Source organism: Aedes aegypti, chromosome 2 (assembly GCF_002204515.2).
Source record: "Aedes aegypti strain LVP_AGWG chromosome 2, AaegL5.0 Primary Assembly, whole genome shotgun sequence".
NCBI classification, from domain to species: Eukaryota; Metazoa; Arthropoda; class Insecta; order Diptera; family Culicidae; genus Aedes; species Aedes aegypti.
The window spans coordinates 317646445-317672152 of NC_035108.1; the positions used below are offsets into that span (position 1 = coordinate 317646445).

Genomic DNA, 25708 nt, shown 5'->3' on the forward strand with positions numbered 1-25708 from the left:
CCATCCAGCATAGAAAAAAAGCTGTCGTTCGCTGTGTCATACGATTATTTCCATTTTTATAATAGGAGTAAAAAAGTTTTCCCTGCCTCGTTCCACCATTGGCCCCAACCGAAGCATAGCAGCAAGTATCAAATATGGATGTGTAGCTTAGGTTTTTTTGCGCTGGAAGGTATCTACAGGCCTGCCAGGCCCCAGCATCGACCAAGGCTGCCTTGGAGCATAAGACGAGTCAAGTGCGCGCCTCTATATGGCATTAGTTCGCATCGGAGTTGCTGCTGCTGCTGGGTCGGTCGTCTCACACTGCGACGAGGCATCAAGATTGAGGGGGTGGCGACAGATTAATAGCCGAGAGGCTCTCTAGTACATTGCCGGGTGGAGGAAGACGACGAAGCACACGGACGCTGAAGCGTAGAGACGGGCAAAGCGCACGAGAAAAAGCTGCTTTTAAGCCCGAAATTACATACACAAACCATAATTTTATGTTTAAATAATTTTTTATCTCTTATTTTAAATGTATGAATATAAATTTACCATCTGTTGTGCTTGCTTGGTTCGGTTCGACTACGGAATGGTGGTGGCAAGCTGTTGTTGTGGCTGATTGCTCGATGGGCCACTTTGTGGTCTCTACAGCAGCCATAGTCGTCTGTCTGGCCGCACAGTTAGAGGAACGTTTTTCGATGATTAGAAGCTTTGATGGGGCTTCTCTTGCCGAAGGATTATGATCTCGATCTTGCTCTTTATGCTCGTTAGGTGTTGTGTGTACCACTTAGGCAAATTAGTGCGGGAGGAGGGATGTTGTGATTTGTGGGAATGGGAATGGTTTGCTTGGCGTTTGAGAGACTTTTAAGGCGATTTGGCGACGACTGTTTGGGGCGGTGTGAGCTTTGAGGGATTTGTGCGATAAGGAATTTTAATCGGATGGGAATAGCAAATAGCGAATTGGGGCATAGATTCGACAATTTGCTATCGAAAAAGAAATTAAGAAACATTGCCTTTTAAAGGTATTGAATCTTTAACTAGGATAATCTAGGTATAATTCTCTTTCACGTGTATATTGAGAATCAAACGTAGTTTGAATATTTTATATCTTTTTACTCTGCTTCTAAACCTCTCTTTCCCCCGACTCTAATCAACCATTTCGATATCAAAGTATTAAAAATTTAAATATTAATATCAATTTGTGTGATTTTTTTTATGAAAAAATTGAATTCTAACATGAGGTCTCCATTTAGTTCTTAGAAAAGTAATAATATATACTCATTTTTAGCTCAGTTTTCAATTCTATAGTTGATAGTCAATGATTGAAACTGTACGCATAAGATATGTGATCATTGTAATCAGCTAGGCACATTTTGGGTGCTCATCCCCTGAGAATACCAAATCCATTTAACATCCAATCTTTGCGATCGATTATACGCCAGCAAGAAAAAATCCATTCTCCAAGTTACTGCAGTAATTTGCCGAAGCCAACGAAGCTGTCCGCAAAATCCTAACACGTTACCACCGTCGCCTCCTACACCTCTCAACCATCACCAAAAATCCACCCAATTTACGGATTACAAGCACGTGCTTCCCTAGCTAGATAGATTCCGTCCCAATCCGTTTTCCAGTTTCACATCTCGGACGAACTAGGCAGCAGCAGTATAAGTGTCAGGCAGTATCGGGTAGATTGGGTGCCGTCACTCTCGGCTGCCAGCCGAAAAGGCACAACTTTCCCACACTCTGGTGACGACCGACCCCCCCGAGCCAATGTCAGAGCCCCGTGTGGGGGCCCCCTAGCAGCAAAAATTTCAATGACCCACCCCCGAATGCGACAAACACTCAACGCAGCATCCACCAATTCACTAAATCAGTGGTTCCCAATCGAGGTGGTTCGCGGGCTCCTTGACCATGACAATTTGTCAGAAGGTTCGCGAGGTCTTCGAATAAGTGAGTTATTTTTTTATATATCAATCTTCGAATATTTTTGATGAAAAACTGTAATGTATTTCCGTAAATTTAAAATTCTTAGCATAATTTCTTGGAATATGTTTAGTGTTTAGCCTTAACAGATCTCGCCAGAAATCTTTTCCAGTTTTCTGAAGGCATTATAAAAACGAAATTTTAGGAATTACTTTGCAAATTCCTTTCCTCTGAATGAATTTAACAGACAGAAAGATTCATCACAGATATCTAACAAGGTCATTGGGACTTGGCGAATTTTTTGAAGGAATCTCATCTGTACAAAAAGCAGAAGATACTTGGCAAACGACTAGCATGATTTTCAGTGGATTTCTGCAGATGATCATAGCAGATTTCTACACAAATTGATCTTTGATAGTGTTTGTAGATTCTTCCCATGATCTTTGGAAGATTTTTCATGAACTTAAAAATGGGTTCCTTGATTGATTTTAATCCCCGGTAATTGGAATAGATTCATTGGGAAATCCTTGTTAAATTTATGGGGAGGACTTGATCAGTTGTATTGAATTTTCCTAATTCAATGTAGAAAATTGGGACAACATTTTTGTTAAAAGAGGGCTTCGTAAAAGTTGAGAACCCCTGCACAAGAGGAACGGGATCCAAATGTTGAGATGGAAGCTCGGTGGACGCGACGGGTTTACAGTGTGTGGCGACATAATTTCTAGCAGAGTTTTATGTGTGCACGAATGCCTCCCCTCGCCTTCGGCTTGTTGAACCCTGGTCACATAATTCTGCTCCATCCATCAGCCTCATGGGTCCTCATCGTTCGTCGTCGCAGAATCCGCTGACGGATGATGTTTGAGTGTGGAACAAAAAAAAATCACGCACATCACACTCTCTAGTCATCCATTGGGGCAGACCAGAAAATCGGGACGGTACTTGCCACCACTATTCTGTGCGTGTGTGGGGATCGCCTTTTGTGATGCTTAATTTGAATTTATTATCCAGTCAATAGGCGTCATCATCGTCGCCACCATCAGCTGGTTGTTTGCCGCAAAACGAACGGCAGAGGAGACGACTTCTGGGACGATGCCGGCCAAACACTAACTGACCACACATTGATCCGCAGTAGTTGCTGTAACGACATACAGGGGCGTAACGAAAGAAAATTAAGGGGAGGGGCTTGAGCTCCCCGGCGATGGAAAACTTTCGCTACGGGAACTAATCTGGTATAAGATTTTTCAAAGATTGTCTCCAGTTTTGTCGACCAAACAATCTGTCTGAAAAAAATCCTACCAGAGATCATTCGAAAGTTTTATTAACAGTTTGCATCTAATCTAGAGAGGCATCTGACAAAAATATGTCATGCAACTTAAAAGGTTTCTGCCAAGAATTTTATAATCACAATCACTAGTTATATTAGAATAAATCTCTTTGAAAAATTAATCAAGAAACCAGTTAAGTGAAGGCACATGTTTTCCCAGGAATTCCTCCTAGTATTCTACATTATGCATTTCCATTTCCCTAATAATTTTTCCTTAAATTCTTCAAGAAGTTTCTCCAATAACCACTTTCCATTTCCATTTCCATTTCCCTAATAATTTTTCCTTAAATTCTTCAAGAAGTTTCTCCAATAACCACTCTTCAACAACACTTAAAGGTATGTCTCTAAGGAATTCTTCCAGAAATTCATCGGTGAAGTTTTGCAAAAATTTCTCTCCAGACTACTCCAAAAGCAAAGAAAATATTTAAAAGTTTATTTGGATTCCTTACTGCATTTATCTAAAATGGCACTGTTCAGATTTGTTTCAACAAATCTTTTAATGCTCTCTTTCTTGAACTAGCTCATGCATTACATCCGAAATTCCTACTCAGTAAGTATATTTTGCTAAGTTTTCTTTAATATTTGTCTTCTTATAAAATTCATCCAGTTTTTTTTCTGCCATTTGAAGAGATATTCCTTTGGAAATTGCTCCCGAATGTTTTTTATTTTGCATCTAAGCAAAAAAAGAAATACCTACTGGCAAAGATATTTTCACTGAACCGGCAGATCAAATCACTCAACTTTGTAATGTGCCATTAACTAAAATTTGAGCTAACGCACTAAGGTTCGGTTTTTGGGTTGTTTTGCTCTTCGCTCTCTGACGCAATAGAAGGAGTGAATGAAAGAGGCAGAGAACTATAAACTCAAAAGTAAGTTAAAAAAGACTCGAATATGGGTTTTTAATTTTCTCCGTGTATATAAGAGGCTTAAGCTGACACCAATACCAATACACTGAATGCACCACATAATGCGCATCTATACAACGATGGAACGTTGTATTTGAACTTATTGAACACTATATAGGGCCTTCCTTAGCCGAGTGGTTAGAGTCCGCGGCTACAAAGCAAAGCCATGCTGAAGGTGTCTGGGTTCGAATCCCGGTCGGTCCAGGATCTTTTCGTCATGGAAATTTCCTTGACTTCCCTGGGCATAGAGTATCATCGTACCTGCCACACGATATACGAATGCGAAAATGGCAATTTTGGCAAAGAAAGCTCTCAGTTAATAACTGTGGAAGTGCTCATAAGAACACTACGCTGAGAAGCAGGCTCTGTCCCAGTGGGGACGTTAATGCCAAGAAGAAGAAGAACACTATATATGTAGTAATGTTTGAATGAGTTTGTACACAAATTTTATGAACGATCTTAGAAGAATTCCAAGAAAAGCTTTCGGGAATATAGTTTTGTCATTTTGCAGGACTTTCTTAAGAAATTCTAACATGAATCTCTAGAGGAAGTTCGATAATTGGAGAGAAATTCTACTGAAAGTTTTGTGGAACACCTGTAGGTGATCAGGGTTCCCCATCTAGTGGTCCGCGGACCCCTAAGGTCTGTGGACAATTCTCAAGGGGTCCGCGAAGCCATTGTAAATAAATAAGTGCCGAATTTCCATGATTGATGAATAAATATGATATTTTTTTGACCTAGCTTGTTTTGCAGGATATATATCATATTTTTCACGGTTCATATTATTATTATTATCTCAAATATTTGGAAAGCTTGACTGTTTGCAGTTCCTCCTGTCATTAGGAGGTAACAAGCCTAATTTCACCTTACTGGGTTTGCATGAATTTTTGTTGGAAATGAAACTAAAATCGTTCCTAGGGATACCAATAAGAAACTCCAGGCATATTCTAGTCTTAATTCTTTTCAGCTTTCTCCAGCTTCCTAGCCATATCATCAAAAAATTTCTTGAAACTTCCAAGGCAATCTGTTCACGGCATTGAGGAGATTCAACGCACTGTTTCAACTCAAATCATTGGCGGAATCTTCTCGAATCTATCAGCAGGATTTTTTTTATTAGATGTTCGACTTATATATGTGATAAAGATTCTGCGATTTTTGCGCGGAACACTAGGCGGATATCTGACAAGATTTTTGGAGAATACCTAACGATTTTTTTGAATCGCCGTCGTTTGGCTGAACTTCTTAACATTAGCATGATTTCTAAAATTTTCAATGCAGCTTGCAGAAGTGATGCTTGACCGATGCCGCACCTATCTTTGTAAAATTTCTTGGCGAGAGCTTTGGGATATTCGGAGAAATTTTTCAAATTTTGTCAAACCTATACTGCCCATAACTGCATAACAGTCACATTCGACATTGTTGACAAATTGGAGTTATTACCATGGGAGAGTCATCAAATGATAAATACTTTCGATCAAGTTACTGAAACCTGCGAGATTGCTCTAGAAAATTCGAAAAAAATACCAAGTTGTTTTGTCACATTGGTAATTAAAGCCGCATAACAGTCACATTGAGATTATAAATGAACCTCGTAATGTAATAACAATGAAATTTCTATCAGAATTATTTTCTGACTTATTCACCTAGTATGCGATATGAGTTGTAAAAAAATATCAGCCTCAAATAAGCACTTTTGAGTTTCAGGTAATTTTTAAGAAATTTTAGTTTCCTCTCATACTGCCATAAAATGCACACTTGATATCCCATTTACTCAATGCCTACTTTTGTCGAATGTTACAAATATGCAGTTATGAGCAGTATAAGGATGGTTTTCAAAAAAAAAAAAAAAATATATGATGACATGATATTTATTTGTGTCTGCCAAGAATCTCCGTTGATTCTTAAACAGGCTTGGGAGGCTTCCATAAATTTTCATAATTAGGGGTCCGCACAATTCAAAGGGGATCGCAGCTTCAAAAGGGTTGTGAATCACTGCTTTGAATTAATGAAAACCAAGTTTAGTACAATCCTATTCCATTACACTCGAGGGTTGCATCCTTTGCCAGATTCGCGTATGTCGACCTCAACAGCAAGGCCGTTTGAGTGTTGTATACTAGATAAGAGAAAAAGGTTGCCCGAAAGGATTTCTGTACGAAATTTTTGGATTTATTTTTTGAGATTTTCTAAGAGACATCTTTTAAACCAATCTTTTGAGACTATGGATGCATTTCATTAACAATCTCCAGATAATTTCCACAGGAATGAGATCCAAGAAAGCATATTTGACGCAATTCATGGATTGAGTATAACCATTTGTGGGCTTCGTGGCCATGCGGTTAATGTTACCCAGTCACATCGAGTCAAGGTGTGTGGGTTCGATTCCCACTTCAGACCGGGAAAATTTTTCGACATTTTACGTCGTAACGACTGTGCCACTGCCGGCGTTGCATGCAATGTCCGTTGTCTAGTGTGGTGCTTTCTTCAAAGGGCATATGAAGCATTATCGTGCCGGTTTCATACAACGTTTTAATCCGCCCTGCGTGCTAATTTAGTGATATTATAGAGCTAACATGCACTAAACTAGCTGTATGATAGCACCGTAAGCCGTACAACCATCCCGTAAGGCGAATTAGCGGGCTAGTGGATACTTGCGTATGACAGTAGAATGGCAGAGTCCTAGAACAATTACCAGTAGAAATGCCTTGAGGATAACACGAGATAAAGGTAGATGTCCAAACTTTATCTACTTCTAGTTTTTGTTATCCTTCTGAAATAGTTTGGAAAACAAATGAATTGATTCCTGAAGAAATATTGCCTGAAACAATCCTTAAATGAATTTCTAGTGTAATTCCCAAAAAATCAAGAAAGAATAGTTGAAGGACATCTGTTAAGTAATGTTAATGGAATTCCTAGAAATTTTTATTAGAAAAAAAAAATAAATCTTAATGAATCCCTTGAAAAATTCGTAGGGAATTGCTTGATGGAATACTCCAAAAAAACTCTTAGAATATTACCTGGAGAAATTTGGGAGCTATACCTGGATGTACAGGGGATAGGCAAAATGATTAAGGTGACGATAAACAAGTTCCCAAAACTAAACAAAACTTGCCGTCGACTGCTTTTGGGTGCATCTAATTTCATCAATTTTTTCATAAAGTTATAAACGTTTGAAATTAGGTTAAATTCTGCCTATCTTAAGGTGAAGAAGGATTAAAGCCAAACCTCAAATTTTCAAGAGCACGGATCTCGAGAACCAAACATCCGTTTGAGCTGAAAAGTTAATCGATTGTTCATTCGCTGGTGGTTCCCAATCTATTAAATTTTCAGCTCAAACGCGTGTTCGGTTCTCCTGATTTGTGCTCTTGAAAATTTGAGGTTTGGCTTTAATCCTTCTTCACCTTAAGATAGGCAGAATTTAACCTAATTTCAAACGTTTATAACTTTATGAAAAAATTGATGAAATTAGATGCACCCAAAAGCAGTCGACGGCAAGTTTTGTTTAGTTTTGGGAACTTGTTTGGCCATGCTATTTTCCGAGGTCATGTCGAAATGGCATTTTTTCTGTTGTTTGTATTATTGTGCGGTGTGAAGTTGTATAGATGGTTACAATTTTCCTAGAAACTAGAACCAATAGAAAGTTGAACGCCGGCGGACGGATTAAGTTTCGTTGGAAATCTTCAGAAATATGAACATTTCTGTAAAACTGGTTCCGGAACATATGGTCAGTCATGTTTGTATTTCCAATCATGTTAATATTTTCCGGAGCTATATCCAAGTGGGCATCAAGCATCAAAATTATGCTTCCAGAATTATAATCAGAACCATTAGATGAACTGACCGTTCTATATCAGGTTCCATGTGTCCTGATGGCAGTGGCTAATTAGAGACATATCTGGAACCATATGGCAATCAAACTTCAAGGTTGTCAACGGTGAAGCTTTCCGAAGTATTTTCAGCACCACAAGCTGCCATGACTATTCTATAGTAGGTTACAGGTGCCCCGGTTGATGTGGCCAATTCAAAATATGTCCGGAAAAACTTCAGTATGGGTATAAAAAATCAGAATTTTTAAAAGCGAGCTTCTGAAAGCATTCACAGAGCAACTTATTTCTTTGCCGTATAAAGTGGCACCTGGAACCTACTATAAGGTGGCCATGGCAGCCAGTGGTGCTGAAAATACTTCGAGAAGTTTCACCGTTGAAAATCTGTGTATAATGAACGTTTTTGCGTGCAATTTGTGAATGCACTTTTGAGATCGCCCTGATAGAAATCCTGACTACGCCCATGACAACCCCGTGCGCCACCATTCATCGAGCATTGTTGTCCAGCTTCCAAGAAGAGGAAGCGACCGCTTTTTTTTGTGTTTTACGGTGTGACCGATTGGGACCAACTTGTTCCCCGAAGGCGCATTTCACTTGAGGTGCAGATTGCTACCCCGTAACCGGGTCCTGGTTCCAAAGCCCACTAAATGCTACCAGTCGCGATCAACGCGCAGTTTCGCCATCCACAGGGAGTCCCAAATGCGCATCTCTATGCGGAGCTCCCATTCGTCACCGCTCGATTGCAAAGCAAGAACCTATGCGACGTTTGGCCATTCATTGCGTTGATGAACTGTTTGATGATGCTGGGTGCGTGTTCTGTCCGCGTCCGAGGCCTAAAGAGCCCGAAGTGGATTGATTTTCCTTCGGAGAGAGCTTGACACGTTTAATTCCACATAAAGCCAATACATCACTCTGTGCGGATGGTTGCAGCACGTCGACTAGGTCGACCATTGCGGAATCCGAAGGGGTAGATCTATCTAGCAGAAGCAGCAGTAAGCTCGTCGCCGAACAGTGCATTTGATGATGTGGCGCGCTTTATGGTGGAATTTATTGCGTGTGAAACGACCACAGTTGGGCTCTTCCTTGCCGGTGGTGGCTGGTGCCAAAAATCTATGATTTATGGGAGGCTTAACACTATTTATAGTGATTTGTTCTCGCTGCCGAAGGCTGGAGAGACAGGAACATGGTTTCGACGCGATGGATTGAGCTGTGTGTCGATACACGCTGCGGGTGCCATTGTCTGGTGGATGTGAGGTTTAGATTTTTGCAGCCGATGGCGCTAGAATCAATCTAGTTGAAAGCTTGTCAGCTTTTTTTTTGGGAACTGGACAAATATGGTTACTTGTTATGGGGATGTCGAGTAGGTAATTCAATGAAGCACATGTCGCGTTTATAGTTTTTTTTTGCGATGATAGATCGATGAAATAAACTATAAATAATGTTTTAGGACATATCAGTTTGGAACAATATCTACGAAAAGACACAATAAGGTCATAGAAATTTTCAAGCTTGACATATGACCGCTCCGAAGTTTCTGAAGCTATTCCACTGTTTTAACTGAGAGCTTTATTCATCATTCGACCGTTTTCATAATCGCACACTAAATGCCAATAGCTGTTTCCAAAAGTTCGCAGAGGAAATATAAGTTCGGATTAAGTAGAATTTGGAGAAGTACGATTCATATGATCAAGTGAGATTATATCAGCAATGAAATGTTAAACTTGTCACGATTTAATTAATTTCCCAAGTAAACAAATAGCACTTTAATTCGCCCTCCGTGCTAATATAGGGCTTCAATAGAGCTTACATGCCCTATAGTAGCCGTATAACAGCCCTATAAGCCCAAAAAGGCGAATTAGCGGGAGAGTGGTTACTTGGGTTAGCAAGGAACGCATTGAGGATTTTCCCACGGTTGATCTTTTCAATTCCTTTTCTCAGTTAGCTGCAAGAACCAAATGATAGCAAACTGATTAATATTCACTTTATGATAAAGGAAAAACAGTGCTTCCAGATGGGTCCAAATCATCGAAATATGGAATCAAAAATTACTACATATTACTGTATTAACAATTGTATAGCACTGGTGTCCAATCGGTGTTCAAATGACAGAATAAACAAGTATACAGAATGTGTTACGTTACTTCAAAATGAGGAGACGTTTGATCGATGTTTGGAATTACGAAACATGTACTTAATTTTGGAAGAATGACAAACACATAACCTGTGAACAGGGTCTAATATTATGATTGAAGCAAAAAAAAAACACCTCGTTATTCGATATTCCAGAAAACTTTGAAATTCTATACCCCAGTTAGCAAGGTTCGATAATTTATTGAGCGATAATAGCCCCACACTGTCAAACATCAGCCTAAATCACATAGCCAAATCACTTCTTCTCTGAACCAGCGCTGATCACAACTCGAAAAAAATCGTGCAACCCAAAACGTGATACATCAATAATTACACTATTGGGTGAACCTGTTTCGGCGATTCCCCTCCCGCCTTTTGTAGATAGAAAAACGAAAAATACCTTCCCTCCAACGAGACACGCGACCTAAAACAACCTGTTGGCTAGTTCGGCAGCCGAAATCCTTGGAACGCAACAAAGAGACAGCCGGACGACGGCGGTTGGCCCAGCAGCAATTTGACAAGTGGCAGCCTCCTGCATCGCAACCCCCACACGAGAGACATTACACAATTGCCGGCCAGACGAACGAACGAAAAAAAAAGCAAATCAGTCCATCAAGTTTGATGAAATTAACCGAATCTGACCGCAGCGATCAAATTTGTGGTACCGTAACATCGGGATAACGTTGATCAGTTTTACAAACGTTTCTAAAGAATTCAAAACAAGTACTTTCAGTCATCCTACGTGACTATAAAGTGCATTTCTCTCAACGAAACCGTTTTCTGCAGACCCGTTTAAGTAAAAAAAAAAAAATTACATCAATATTACCTCACCGATCAATGATACTCCGTTTTACGGTACGGCTATTGTGTGCGGGAATACGGTGGCGAGAGGGTACAATCTATCGCTACTGCAAACCAATTCGATGTCGGCGATCAGCGGCAATGTTTTGTGCTTCTGCACTATTGCTTTCGATCAACTTCAATCTAACAACCTAAATAAAGTGGTTTTCGGCTAGTTGGGAAGGTTAATTCTGGTGGCAAACGGCAGACTTGTAAATCTACAACTTGTCGTACGCAATACAGTCAACATGATTAGTCAGGTACCTGCACAGTAAAAATAAAATTGTAATGTCATGTCGTTTTCACTGCACATCACTTGTGTCGCGTAAAATTTCATTCAAATCGTTGTATAACATGAAATTAACGACATTAGTCGATCTTTGTCATTTACATCAGTTATTACAATTATTCTAATGTATGTAATGTGCAGTGGAAATGACGTGATGTAACAATTTATTTTCTGCTGTGTATCTATTACATTCGCTCTGATTACTTGTTTCAAAACTAACAGTATGTGGTACTCATGTTTTAAATTTGCAATTCGAAACAGTATCTATACAAAATTATTGGAATTTTCGTGTAAGAATCTTATTCTAAACCAGCGCCAACGACAGTTTCTCTCCTACACAGAATCGACTTCTGGAAACAAGAGCTTCAAAAATCTATTCAGAAATAGTAGTTTACGGAACAAGTTGCAGAATGATGATTTTTACAGCACGAGTCGTAAAATTATCCTACGAGGCTTGCCGAGTAGGATAATTACGACGAGTGCTGTAAAAATCGAGTTCTGCAACGAGTTACGTACAACATTTTTTGCAATTTCGTAAAAGACCATTTGAGGGTATCAGAAATTATATCCGAATGCATTCACCATTATTTTACAATTTCTGAAAAATTGTTGTGTTATGGTTCATCACGCAACTCAAAACAGTTGCGTAATGAAAAAGCGTTGCGTAATGAATCATTACAGCACTGGTTTCAATTAGCTAATGACTATTCCCGCACTGCATACTTCAGTGCAGGAAAGTAGGCCGTTTCATGACAGATTGGCGTGATGAAAATCAGCCTATTACGATGAGAAATTGCAAAAACCAACAAACACAACTGTCAATATTCATTATTTCCATAAATTCTCTATGAAACGTGGGGGAACTTTGCATACCTAATCCAGCCACTCACTCGCGTTTGATGTTCGGCCGCCGCCGCCGCCATACCACCGGCTGCGGATCGCGTAACCTGTTGAGTTGAAATCAATGCAGGTTCTCTGTTTACAGATCGATCGCGGGCCAAAACGGCGATCCAACAAACGGGTGCCTAATTATAAACTCAACACATTTTTCGCCCGGTTGACTAAACGCCCGCCCGAAAACTTGTCCTAACGGTTGTCCAGGAACAGAAGGAATGCGCTTACCTGAAATGGGAACAAGAGAAAAGGAGTATGTTTTAGTGAATAGAAATGGAAGCTGTTAATCAATAGGATATCAATGTGAAAAGAACGCCCCCACTATCTCAATGCTCGCCTGTCGCACCTTTTCTGAAGATCCGTTATCGACTTCGAGAACCGACGAAATCCAACTTTCACTATGTATTTCACGGCACCACTAACTACTGCACTAATCACAAAATCCGCTCCCGATTGCAACAATGTCCGAAAGCTTTCCTGAATATTATGACGTTTAGACTGTATTTGCGCGGGAGGACACGAACACAGCTCAAAGTGCACTGCAGTCGAGCGAGCGTTGGTGTTGGTGGGGGCGTCCTTTCGTTCATTGACCCTTCGGCGCACTATTCGCTCGTTCGCTTTGGCGAGTGGATGGGATCTCATTCTCTTCGGTGTTCGGTGTGACGAATGAGTGCGTCCTAAGGGAAGAGAGATGCTTTTTTAAGCGCTTTCCAAACCAACACAAGACTGACTTTGAAAAATCCAAATTATTGATGCGTATATTCCTAGCAGGACTGGTAGCGAGTCACCTTTTAGTGACTCGGACACTTTTTTCGACCAGGTCACTAGGACACCAGGAAAGGATTCTTTGATAACTTTCTGGAAGAATTCAGGTGAATATTGCACAGACATTTCTGACAGAATATCTGAAATCAATTTGTTGAATTTTGTGATAAAAGTCTTGTAGAGTTTTGAAATTTAAATGTCGGCTTAAACCTGCTGAGTTTATTTAGATGAGTATCTGGACAAATCAACGGAGAATATCCTGAAAGGATCTTTGACCCTCCTTTTGAAGAAACTCAACAAAAATCTTGAAAGAAGCCTTCCTGAAATTTTAGCCAAACATAATTCATCAAATTTGTCAGAAGCTTGTTCAGGCATTCTTTCTATAATAATTTACCAAGAAAGTAGTACAGAAATTTATCAAGATATAGGTTCAAAATTTCACAAGCAGTTTTGAAAATCCGCTGGGCATCTCTTGTGGATTAAGCTTACTATTTCTATTTCAAGTAGGTGCTTTGGAATGCAAATAGGAATAGTCGGGACGGTTTGGCCAATGGGGGAAATGAGCACCCCTTAAAAACTGCATTCATTCTTGAAATTTCATCTGAAATAACATGCAACCCCAATGCTGACAAGGAAATGAAGCAATAGGCATGTTATAAATCAGTGTTCAATACTCGAAGAAAAAAAATAAATGATGTTCGAAAAAGTGCTTATATTGCTTCCAATGGCTCTTTCAAATTTCATCATTTTAAAATGCTGATGTTTAACTATTAGAATGTTCTTTAAAAAATAATCTTTGTGTGTTTATAAATAATAATATCTTTCAAGTGCAGTGAAAAAACATAATTGATTTTTTTAATATAAGAGATAATTTCACAACAAAAAAATAAAGTGCTCATATCACCCTATCGGTAAAAATCGACTCGAAAAAAATGACAAATTAAAAAACAAATCATTCATTAATTTGTGAACTTTATGATACAACGGAAATCATTCGGATCTAGTGTATTGGTCTAAAAATTGTTGGAAAACATGCAAAAATCCGAAGATTCCATAAGGTGGCCAAACTGCCCCACAGTCTCCTAGTCGTTTCTAAAACACTCATGGCGCGATAATTGTTTCAAAATCGGTTTAAAATTACTTTTATTTATAAGTCTTTTATTGGTGTTTTGAATACTTCGAGTATTTAGTAATATCTAGACTATTTTAATAAGTCCAGATAATTCTCTAATTACTGTGACACAATCATCACCTGATTCAGTTTTTCTCGAAACTTCGAGCTTCGAAACTACCTTGCAAGTTAGTGAAAGTTGAATTTTAAATAAAGTCTTACTGGGATTTTTTTTTCTTTTTAAATTTTCGATTCTGCTGGGAATTCCACATGAACGTAAAAGAGGCTATCTACAATATTTATAAGAGTAGCACGAATGCATCATGGGGCCCAGATAGCCGTAGCGGTAAACGCGCAGCTATTCAGCATGACCAAGCTGAGGGTCGTGGGTTCGAATCCCACCGGTCGAGGATCTTTTCGGGTTGGAAATTTTCTCGACTTCCCAGGGCATAGAGTATTCTCGTACCTGCCACACGATATACGCATGCAAAAATGGTCATTGGCATAGTAAGCTCTCAGTTAATAACTGTGGAAGTGCTCATAAGAACACTAAGCTGAGAAGCAGTAGGGACGTAACGCCAGAAAGAAGAAGAAGAACGAATGCATCACTGGTGTAAAGTCCCGTTAAACAAAAAACATCTAAAGAAGTCTGGCATATGCAACAGCTTCAATGAATATTGACGACTGGGTTCGCCATAATTCGCCATGTCCTTTGTCATTATTCCTTTCTCCAGAGATGATGAATTTTGAATTTTCTGGAGATTTAGTCTGCTGACTGAAATTTCAGATTTGAATAATTGCATATGCTTGGCTTTGTAATTTTATTTTTAATTTCACATAATGTGGTTTATTAATATTCTAGATTATAAGGACGTTATGCTAAGAAGAATAAGAAGAAGAGTGCAATTTTTGTTACTAAATAGTTCAAGTAGTGGATGACAAAATTTGTCATTATCCTTGAATCGAAGGGGCCCAAATTATACGATATGATATTACTCCTCAGGGTTGATGGAAAAAATGTTGTACTTTCTCAATCATAGGGGCGTTATTTTCATGACATGAAAATTTTCAATAAGGGAAGGTGACCTGAAAATTGTCATTGTTTCTGAACCATAGTAGCGCAATTTTCATTATACGCTATTACTCAATAAGGAAGTGGGCGAAATTGCCATAGTTCTGGATTATTTGGCCGCAATTAGAGTAACATGAAATTATTTAATGAAAAGATGGACGAAAAAAATGTTAGAATACCGGGATCATAAGGGCGCCATCTTGTACATGAGATAAAATAAAAGGTCATATATACTGATTCAAAAGGGCGAAGGTCTCATTATATGAAAGAAGTTTACAAGACGAGATGAGGAGAAAAAATGTCATAATTCCTGAAGTATAGCAATTATCATTCAATTACAGTATTCTGTTGTGCAGTGGAAGCAATATTAAAACAGAATACCCCTTTGAGAATTGAATAAAATAAATCATCTGAATTCCGTTACCCTAGGGGCGCAATTTTCCTTGCATGAAATTATACAATAGGGGGCTGAGCGGAAAAATTTTCGAAATCTGTGGATCATAAGGGTGCTATGTTATTTGGATTAAAAAGCTCTTTAGGTGAGCGGAAAAAATAACTCTACAACTGAACAATCAGGGCGCAATTTTTTTTTTCTTGACAAAACCTTTATGAAAAGTGAATACAAAATTTGATATAATTCCTGAATTATTGTGCCCTATGGGGCGCAATTTTCATGACATGATATAGTTCAATGATTAGGAGGGCGAATATTTTTGAGAAGAGGATTGGAAAAAATACGAATTTCAAGAACCATAAGGGCGAAATTTCTATAAATAAAAGCAGCGCAATTTTCATTGGATGATTTTACTCAATCAGTGGAAATGGGCGGAAAAATTGTGATCCATCATGAATCAGGGGCGCAATTATTTAATAACAGTTTCCTATGAAGGGACGTAGGAATTTTTATTACATTATTTTTGTTCGTCATAATTCCTGGATAATAGGGGTGCAATTATCATTTGATTGCAATGACCTGTTGAGTAGTGGTTTGGATCATTGGGCGCAATTTTCATTAAATGATAGAAAACATTTGAGTAGTTGATGATTTTTTTTCTTCATTACTGAAGCAAAGGGCGCCATTTTCATTACATAATACAATTTTATCAGAGTGGTTGGCGAAAAAACTTATGTTATATTCTTGAGAACTCAATAATGAGAAGTGCCAAGAACGGTTGTCATAATGTTAGAACTAAAGAGCGCAATTTTCAACATATTGTATCACTCAATGAGGAAGTTGGAAGTCAAATTTTCAAAATTCCTGTATTATATGGCAATTTTACATGAAAGATACTGATGTTTCGAGCAGTCGATGAATAAAAAAATAAACACTTAACACTGCTGTGCAATTTTTATATTATAAAAGAACACGTTTGATTAGTGGATGGTTGTTTTAAATTATTTATGACTCATAAGGACGCTATTTTCAATCTATGATATTATTCTTCTTTATTGATTTAAAACTCTAATACCCAACCCCGTCTTTAGACGGGGTACACTTTGGAATTTTGTATATTTTTTTGTAGCTCGGAAATCAAAATAATTTTATTGTTGGCTTAAACCTTGACTCATAACACGTATATGAGAAAGTTTTTTATGACTTTTGAAACTTTTTTGTATTTTTGAAAAATTGTATTCTTATATAACTTACAAATGCCTGTGGTTTATTAAACGTGTAATATAAAAAGTCGTACCTTTTATATTTTTCTACTATCAACCTACAGCAGGAGAAGGCCTTGTGGCATTAAAATAATTACAAACCTGTTTTTCCGTTAATAACACGGAAAATAAAAATATTTCCAAAAAAATATTCAAAATTTATTTTTTTTTTATTGTACCGTAAAAACTCGAATTTTTATTATTGCCAAAAATCAGTAACTAGAAGAGGCTTCAGGAAAAAATGAAAAAGGATAGGGATGTTCAAAAATAAAAATTATAAAAATCAAAAACCAAAATTCATAGATTTGCAAATAAAAATAAATCATTGCCCAAAACATGTTCAGAACGATTTTAGATAGCTTAAAATGATATTTAGATCGAAAATAAAAATTTGGGTATTAGAGGGTTAACTCGTTTTGAAGCTTGACGGAATCATCAAAAAGACGTTACTTGCATTACATCATTCCTATCGGTGGCTCATGGAAGCTGTGCTAATCATTTTTTTTTATAGTTGACAGACGCACAATTTTCCTACAATAGTTTTACCCACACCATATGGCGAAAAACTCTATAATCCCCAGAAATAACAAGATGGTATGGGGCGCAATGCATTACACATGATATTACTGAGGATATTAGTTTTCAATAAGGCTGGCGCTTTTTTCATTGTTCCTTAAGGGCGCAATTTTCATTGTATGATTTTACACTTTTCAGAAGAGGGCGAAACGAAATTTCCAACCATTTTTCATAATTATAGGGGTACAATGTGCATTAGACGATGTTTATCTGTCAAGAAAGTGGTGAATATTTGGGGCGCAATTTACATTCGACGACTTTTGAGCTTTTAAATAATGCCCGAATCATAGAGATGCAGTTTTAAATACATGGGAGTTTTGACAACTCATAGGGACATACTTCTAATTACAGTGTGTTACTTCTCTAGGTTGTGAGCGGAAAAATTGAAATAAACTGCATAGCAAAATTAATCATTCTTCGGGATGAGATCCTACTATTCTGCTGCGCTATTTATAACAATCTACAAAAAATTGTGTTTTGAAGAATACTGCAATTTTTTTTTAATTCTGTGGAGCTAATTACTCAGTGAGTAACTTGGAGTAATCACCGTTACACCTCTGAACACCCTTATTCCGAGGACCTGTAGTGATTAGAACATAACCTCTCACACCGAGGTGATTGGATCAATTCTCATCTCCGAAAGTATCACTAATGAGATTAAGGGACGTCTTTCTTCAGAAGAGAATTAAAACTGTTGATACCGTGTTGCACCAGTTCATGGCCAAAAACCTCATTGATAGATATTAAAAATACCATAACGAGATACACGTAACGCGGGTACACACTTAAAAATAATGTAAATTTCTGTAGACGTAAGTCTCGTTATGATTGAATGACACATGATGTAAGTGATGGAATGACACAAAAACGTGTCCTGGAAGATATATTGAACAAATTATGTAATTTTACATGTTAAAGGACACGAAAACGATGAAACTGTGATTGACAATTCTAGAATCAAACACTAATGTATTTCAAATTCGACATTCGATTTTTATCAATCCCTGAAGAATCAAAACAAGAAATGTACAGAAATCTATATTTCATTTTCTATCAATGGAAGGATACTGGTAATGATCTAAATAATGATCGCAGTGGTTTATTCGAACAGAAGTAGGAAGAAGTACACCATGATGTCTTAATAACCTCTTCCACGCCTAAATGATGTCTTGACTTCTGTTTAACCTCTGAAACCAAGGATTCCTTGATGCCTGCAGTAGAATTAACCCGTATCTACCTAGCAAATGGCAAAAAGTTCAAATTGTTACCATCTCAGCAATTATTGATGAATGGCATTCGTTTTAGTTCGAATGGAAGGGTCTGAATATCATGTTCACAAATAACCGAATAGATACCCAAAGCCAAGGCTGATCCCATTGTCCAATTTAGCTATCACATGACGTGCGCAGTCGAAACTATAAAAACAAATTGAAAAAAGTCAGATTCATATCAATTATGAAGGTAAAAGTTGATTGCAAAGGAAGTTCGGGTTACTTTTACCCGACTTGTTCAACCGGAATAACTCCGAACCAAATGACATTTCCAAAAATTCCAATGATGATCAAAAAACTTGACATCCAGACGATTTCATTCGAACTAAAACGAAGGAAATCCGTAAAAATATGCCGTACAAATAAGGGAAATTTTCTTTTCGAGAAAGATTCAAATGTGCAAATCAGTGTTGACCAGACTCATTTCCCCGAAATTCGAATTGTGAAGCCATGAACTGTTATAACTGTGCGTTGTATTCCTGACATGCAGGGGGAGGTGGTTGGGCTTGAGTGTTGCACATGGGATCCGACAGTTTCGATCTCGGTGGGCTACAATTCAAGTTTCGGTGAAATGATTCGCACTCACTCACTCAGTCATTTCATTTCACCGAAACTTGAATTGTGGCTCTCTGGGATCAAAATTGATCGATTTTGTGTGCAGTACTCAAGCTTAACCATCTGCTTTTATATCTTAGGAGGATAAAGCATGGTTGTAGTAGTTCGTGGCTTCGTAGTTCGGAAAATGTTATTTTCGGGGAAATGAGTCTGAGCAATACTGGTGCAAATAAGCTTGCAATAAAAGCTTTTGAGTTCTTCCTAGAAGTCATACTAGCTCGTACTCAACCAACTTGCTCAGGTCGCATGGATATGACGCAGGCCTATGCACTACACGACTAAAACATCGAAGTTCACTTGCGAGTGCGGCATCTCCTCCTTCCAAAACAAAGATCCACTAAGTTCAAATTTCGGCTCATTTAGAGCAATACTCCATTCCGCTATTTCCATCAGTTTTGCAGCTCATTCCGCAAGCCCGCAAAAAAAAAACATTCATACCCTAAACAGCACACCTTGCCATTAAACGGCCCTAACTAGCACAAACACACTCTCGAAAAATGGCATACCATTGGATCGAGCCCAAAATATAGCAATAAATAAACCTCCTCCTGAAAAAAAAAAAAACAATTAATTTTATATTCGCTCGTTTTCTACCTGTTTCTCAGCTGCGAAGCTCGCCGCCATTCCACCTTCGTCGGTATTTAATTAATTAAGTGTATATGCTTGAATACATCCACCGGAGTAGGTAGGCATTTGGCGATCCTCCACCCGCGCGCACTGGTTCTCTCATACACGAACCCATCCCTGGTTCGGTGGTTCTGTTTTCGGGTTAACACAACTCAAGCCGCAAGGTGGTAGCTCGTGCAAAAGAACAAAGCGGCTGCGGCGGCGGCGATCACGACGACGACGACAACAACACATTGCCCCGTTCCGACGAGAGGAGCTTCGGCCGCAGGAGTGGATCCGAAAATTGGCACGATTCCTGCGCGACTGATGGTGCCGAGCCCCGCATTGGAGCCCGGAACCGCGGCTGATTGAAATCTAAGTGTGTTTCTTTTTTATTAATTGCATCTTGGCGCGAAATGATCGTCCCCCGCCGCCACCACCACTGCCACGAATCTTTCTTATTTTCGGTGATGCACTTTGGCGTCCTTCTGATCATTTTAAGCTTAATGCACCTCGCCGCCGAAAAGTCCTTCGAGTCAGTCGGAGGCTCATCGCGATGTTTTAATGTGATTGCCGCGCGGTCGTCGGAGTATTTTGATGACGTTGCCACCGACGACTTGGCCCGATGGAATGCCCCTGATCGTTGACTGCTGCGGCAAGTGGCGATACGGGCCGAAAGCTTCGATCTAGCGCGATTGGAGCAGAGCTCGCGCGTGCAGTTATCACGTCTAACGACCGTGAAGATGATCTACGCACGGAAAGATCTATCGCAAGCTCCAGTTACTCCGTAACAGTTGAGGGGTCGCACAGAAACCACGTGAAGTCTTGTTGAAGCCTTCGCTCCAAAGATTCTATGTGGACAAAAGTCCAAGAGAAACATCTTCGTGAGTTGTGCTCTACGCTGTTTATGAACATCCCCTCACGAGAAGAGTGAGAGACCTGTTGGAGCCGGTGAATCGATTACCACCACGATGCGGTGGCTGTCACCTGTTTGGAGCAATCATCGTAAAATCGAGGGAATTATTCATATTTCGCTGCGAAGAGCATTCCGCATGGAGCGGGTGCTAAATGGCAGCATTGCACGCGATGAGCTCCAAAGCCGGCTACATATATCGATAGTTGTATTGATGGGTCGTGGGTGGGAGTGAGAATTCGTCGAAATTGTGATGCTTCTTCGCCGCGCGGGGTTCAGGTTTCAATCGGCTCCGGAAGATTGATTTTTCGAGCAAGATGTGCGAACTATGCTGTCGCAGAGTTTGACGATTGAGCTATTTTAGTAAGCTCTTGTGCTGAAAATCTGCTTGTAGCTAACTTTGTTTTCGGAAGAAATTATTCTTCTTCTACTTTCTGCCATAACGTCTCAACTTGGCCATCAATTATGCACTTTGACTGCTTGTACAGATATTAACTGAGAGCTTTCTTTACCATTCAACTATTTTCGAATTTCTGTATCGTATGGCAAGCATACTCTATGTCCTGGGAAATTTCGAACATGAAAAGATCCTCGTCCAGCAGGATTTGAAACCACGACACTCAGCAATGCTGAGTCAGCATAGTATTCTACTTGGAGAATAGACGGAATTCTTCCTAAAATCCAATTGGAGATTTCTGAAATAACAGGCTGTAGCCGGCTTGAGATGGTTGTAGAAAATTCCCATATATTCGTTGACTGCTTAACTCTGTTCGAAAATTCACACACATAAAAATACCTTCCTTTGTGAGTCACACACATAAAATCTGCACCTTCTGAGTAATACTCAACTCCAACCTTTTCCACGGCAAAATCCATCCCCACTAGTTACCGATAGCGGCTCATAAAACCGAGAAAGGCCCATCAAGGAGATCCCAAACCCTGACCAAGACGACAAACCTCACACCCGAAACAACGTACTTCACTTTCGCGCAAATCAGCAGCCCTCTTCAGCGCAGAAAGGAGCCCCTTGAGAGTGGTCTTGATTGGGATGCCGCGGGGAAAGCTCAAAAAACGTACTTTGTCCAGTCCCAAGCAACTTAAGGCAACGGCAGCATCAGAAGCAGCAACTTTATTGATGTATGGTGCCCTCTTCTGGTTGGAGCACTTGTTCACACGATTAATGACGCGCTCGAGTACCTGTGAATCGACAGCCGCCACCGATCGTCGAGGGAAAAGGATTTCTTGGTCGGTGTCTTCTCTTTGTCACGATTTGATGGGTTTTTGAATGTTTAATTTCGGGGTCAAAGTTTTTGTTTGATCGCGCGTAGCGGAGGTCAATATCTCCGATCGGAGTGAGTTGGGAGGCGATGATGATGGGGTCCTTCAGGTGAAAATTGGTGGATTGATGGTGATGACGGTGATGATGGCGGCGATGATGACTCGGCGCCAATTCCTCCTCCGCCGACGGAGAAAATCAACAAATTGAACCAGTCCAAAAATGGAGCAAAAACCAATTCCATTTCTAGCGTTAATTGAAGGCCCCCGAAATGGGGGATCGTTAGGGTGGTTCAGGAATAAACAATCTTCAAAAAGTCACGGTTTTAAACAATTGAATGAAAGATATGCTTATTCATAGAATTCTGGTAAAACAATTGAACTTTTCATAGAATCTTTTAGAGGTGCCACCAGATCAATTTTTAAATTTAACCAAAAGTTGTCACATATTGTTGTATATTTTTCAGATTTTTTGCACCTCTAAAATGCGAGAAATCAATAAAAAGTGTAAAAAATAAATTTCGCTCTTTGACAGATGGAAAACACAATGACAGCTCACTTTTAACCATAACTTAGAGTGATTTCGGTTTGTCGTGCACAGTTTGTTTACGAATCAGGGCTGCCACATATACAGATTTATCTGTATTACACAGATTTTTTTATTCTGATACAGATTCAATTTGTATGGAATACAGATCTTTTTTCAACTTTTTTTGTATGGACACAGATTGTTTTGTATGGGACACAGATTTTCTAACCTTATAGATACAGATTTTCTATCAAATCATCTGGCAGCTCTGTTACGAATTACGATTGTACGACATTTCCCAGAATGACGTTCCCCAGAATGACATTCCCCAGAACGCCATTCCCCAGAATGAGACATTCCCCAGAAATCCATTCCCAAGAAAGGAACATTCCCCAGAAAAAAAAATTACAAGATATTTTTGGGCTGTTAAAATCTAGGTAAATAGTAAATAGTAAGCACATTTACCTGAAAAATTCGAGGAAAACCAATATTATAGATTTCATAGGTAAAACATTTTAGTTTTTTTTAACGTCAGCATTTCCGATTTGTTGCAGTCTTTCATTTATTGATTAGAAATTACGAAGACAATAAACCCATGAAGAACAGCATATGTTCAAAAGAAGGGATGGTATGGATGCTATGAAAGCAAAAAAAAAACATTCCAATAATTTATTTTGTACATATGAAGAATATTACACTAATATAAATCACCCTTTGGAAATACAATTAGAAAGAACAGCCAATTTTAAAAGAAAGAAGAATAACAGTGAAAACAAAAAAAATCAATAGCTTGGGTCAAGTTTGATCATAAACATAGTATGACATATGTAAGAGCAGTTTATTTTGAACGGTTGGGCTACTTTTCTCCGAATGACGGTTCCCCGAATTTCGTTTCCACGAACGCTAGTACCAAAAAGTATTTAGCTCTTATAATTGTCATAACTTCATGACTATTTTTTACTTTTCTTTACTTGATTTGCGGTTCTTTCGAGTTTCACCATCATCGGCATTTGTGGCAAAATGTACTTACATATTTAGTCGTGGATAACCTTATAATCTACATTATCTTCTTCTTTTAATTGCTTATCATTCTTTCTAGTTCGACACTTAGTCCCAAAAACGATTCGTGCACCTGTTTGAACTGCATCACTTTTCAGGGAAGTCATTCGGGGAAATGTATTTTTTGGAAATGGGTCATTCGGTAAGCTGGCATTCGGGGAAATAATATTGAGGGAAATAACAGTTGCAAAATCATGTTAAGCAGATGTATGTAAAATTGTTAAACAACATTTTCCCCTTAAGATTTTGGTTGGTGAACCACGTACACAATTATTTTGAAATTTCAAACCCCCATCTTTCATATTTTGCCCGTACCAACGTTTTGAAATTTGTATCGGCCGTGGTCTTTGGCCAAACCATGGACCCCCCATAGATGAACAAGTGGTTTATGGACGGCCCCAGATGGTTTGCCTGAGAAAAGGGGAGCAAACACTCGCCTTTTAAAAAAATATATTTTTGGACTCCATCCCGATTTAATTTAATAATTTTGATCAAATAATATTTTGGGTGAATTGACGCCTGTGTCCGGAATTCGAAGTTTCTGGCAATTCGAATCAATTCAGCAGGTACATTTTTTAACGACAATAAAACTAAATAACCAAATTTATTTTTTCCTCTATTCCTTTCTTTTACTCTTCTATAACGTATAAAAACGATTCTGGGGAATGTCCTATTCTGGGGAATGTCCCATTCTGGGGAATGAGATTCTGGGGAACGTCATTCTGGGGAATGTCGTTCTGGGGTTTGGCTTTCTGGGAAATGTCCTACAACCACGAATTACAAAGAGGTCACGGTGTGAGGATGAACATTAGGTTGTCTGGACCAATATGGTGCAGTTTGTCAATTTCATGTTGCCTGTAACATAAATTATCTGTGAGTGTCAGTTACTCGTATCCACTATCAGTGGATACGAGTAACTGACACTGAAGAAGACTGCAAGTGGTAGTCGAAATACGCGTATCTGTTAGAGATAAGCATTTAGGAGCGGAATTAAAAGGTACACGGTACTCCATCTACTTTAAAGTTTCTCTATTTGAGATTCTGCTCAGAGGATTTGAACATTCATTAAAGAGCGAAAATGTTTGTCAAAAATAGTGCTATCATATAGAGGTTTTGAGTTAGAGAATAAAAAATCGCTATGTACGATGTGCTGGACTGTAAAGCAAGTCTGACTAGTAGAGGTGACTAGTAGGGATTTGCACATGTGATAAATCTTCCCAGACAACTAGAATGTGTGTGTTCTACACAACTATTCTACAAAAATACTATAAGTAAGCATATTTTTCATTCTAGGGTTGAGCAGCATGAATTTTCGATCATCGATTTTTTATCTCGAACACCCTAGTGATCACATGTGAATGTGCGAGAGAAGGAGAAAGAAGATAAACAAAATCCTCCTCCAATTCCGAAACCGAAAATTAATATTCATTTAGAGAATGGGATCCACTTTGCAACAACAGCAACAACGGGTGGAAGGGCCCCAACAGGTGAGGCTCGCTGCTGACTGAAGGGAGTGAGGACTTGGCGAGGAGGCGAACGCTCGATGCGAGGAAAAAAAAAGCTCAACACGCTGTTGATGTTGTTATAAATGTTCAAGTGTATAAAATTCCACTTATGTACGGTAATATGAGAGGCTGCCTTCTTCAGTCCGACCGACCGTGTGAAGGCAACCTTCCGACGACGACGACGCGCAGTGGCCCAGAGATGACCAAAAGTCTGAAAAAGAACTTAACATACTCTTTCGTTGATATTTCAATAATAAAGCTTCTGGGAAGTTTTTCACTTTGAATCGAAAGACAATATCCATGGCTAGCGTTACATACAACGCAAATAGAGGATGTTACTATGACTTGAGTTATTGATTAAAGAGAAAGTAAACAAAGAGAGCCTCTCAATGTTGGATAGGACCTTCTGAAAAGTTATGCGAGATTTGTTTCACCTATATTTCATTAAATAAATTTCAAAAATCATTGACGAATTAGGGGTTTTGAATTATTTGAGCAAGACTTGTACTTTCGACCATCTTTGTTTGAAGTGCGTCCACTGTGCGACGGCGATTCCAGGGAACACCACAAAAGAGCGAAGCGCAACGCAAAGAACGAACACAACGGCTTCGAAGTGAAATGTGAGGGTGGGAAGCCGTTCAGTTTTCGTT

At 39.0% G+C, this 25708-nt stretch overlaps 1 protein-coding gene across 3 annotated transcripts in view; it reads right to left on the reverse strand.

Moving 5' to 3' along the window:
- Positions 1–25708, reverse strand: part of LOC5578162 (chorion transcription factor Cf2) — a 196662-nt gene that overhangs the window by 95776 nt on the left and 75178 nt on the right. Inside the window, exon 1 of one of the 3 annotated variants that reach the window (XM_021845769.1) lies at positions 12452–12756. The exons of 1 other annotated variant lie outside the window; for it this stretch is intronic. In XM_021845769.1, coding sequence (XP_021701461.1) covers positions 12452–12747 — 296 coding nt within the window. In that variant the 5' untranslated portion in view covers positions 12748–12756. Of the gene's footprint in view, positions 1–12084; positions 12150–12451; positions 12757–25708 lie in introns of those variants that run through there. One more of the 3 variants, XM_021845770.1, reaches the window with a different exon arrangement.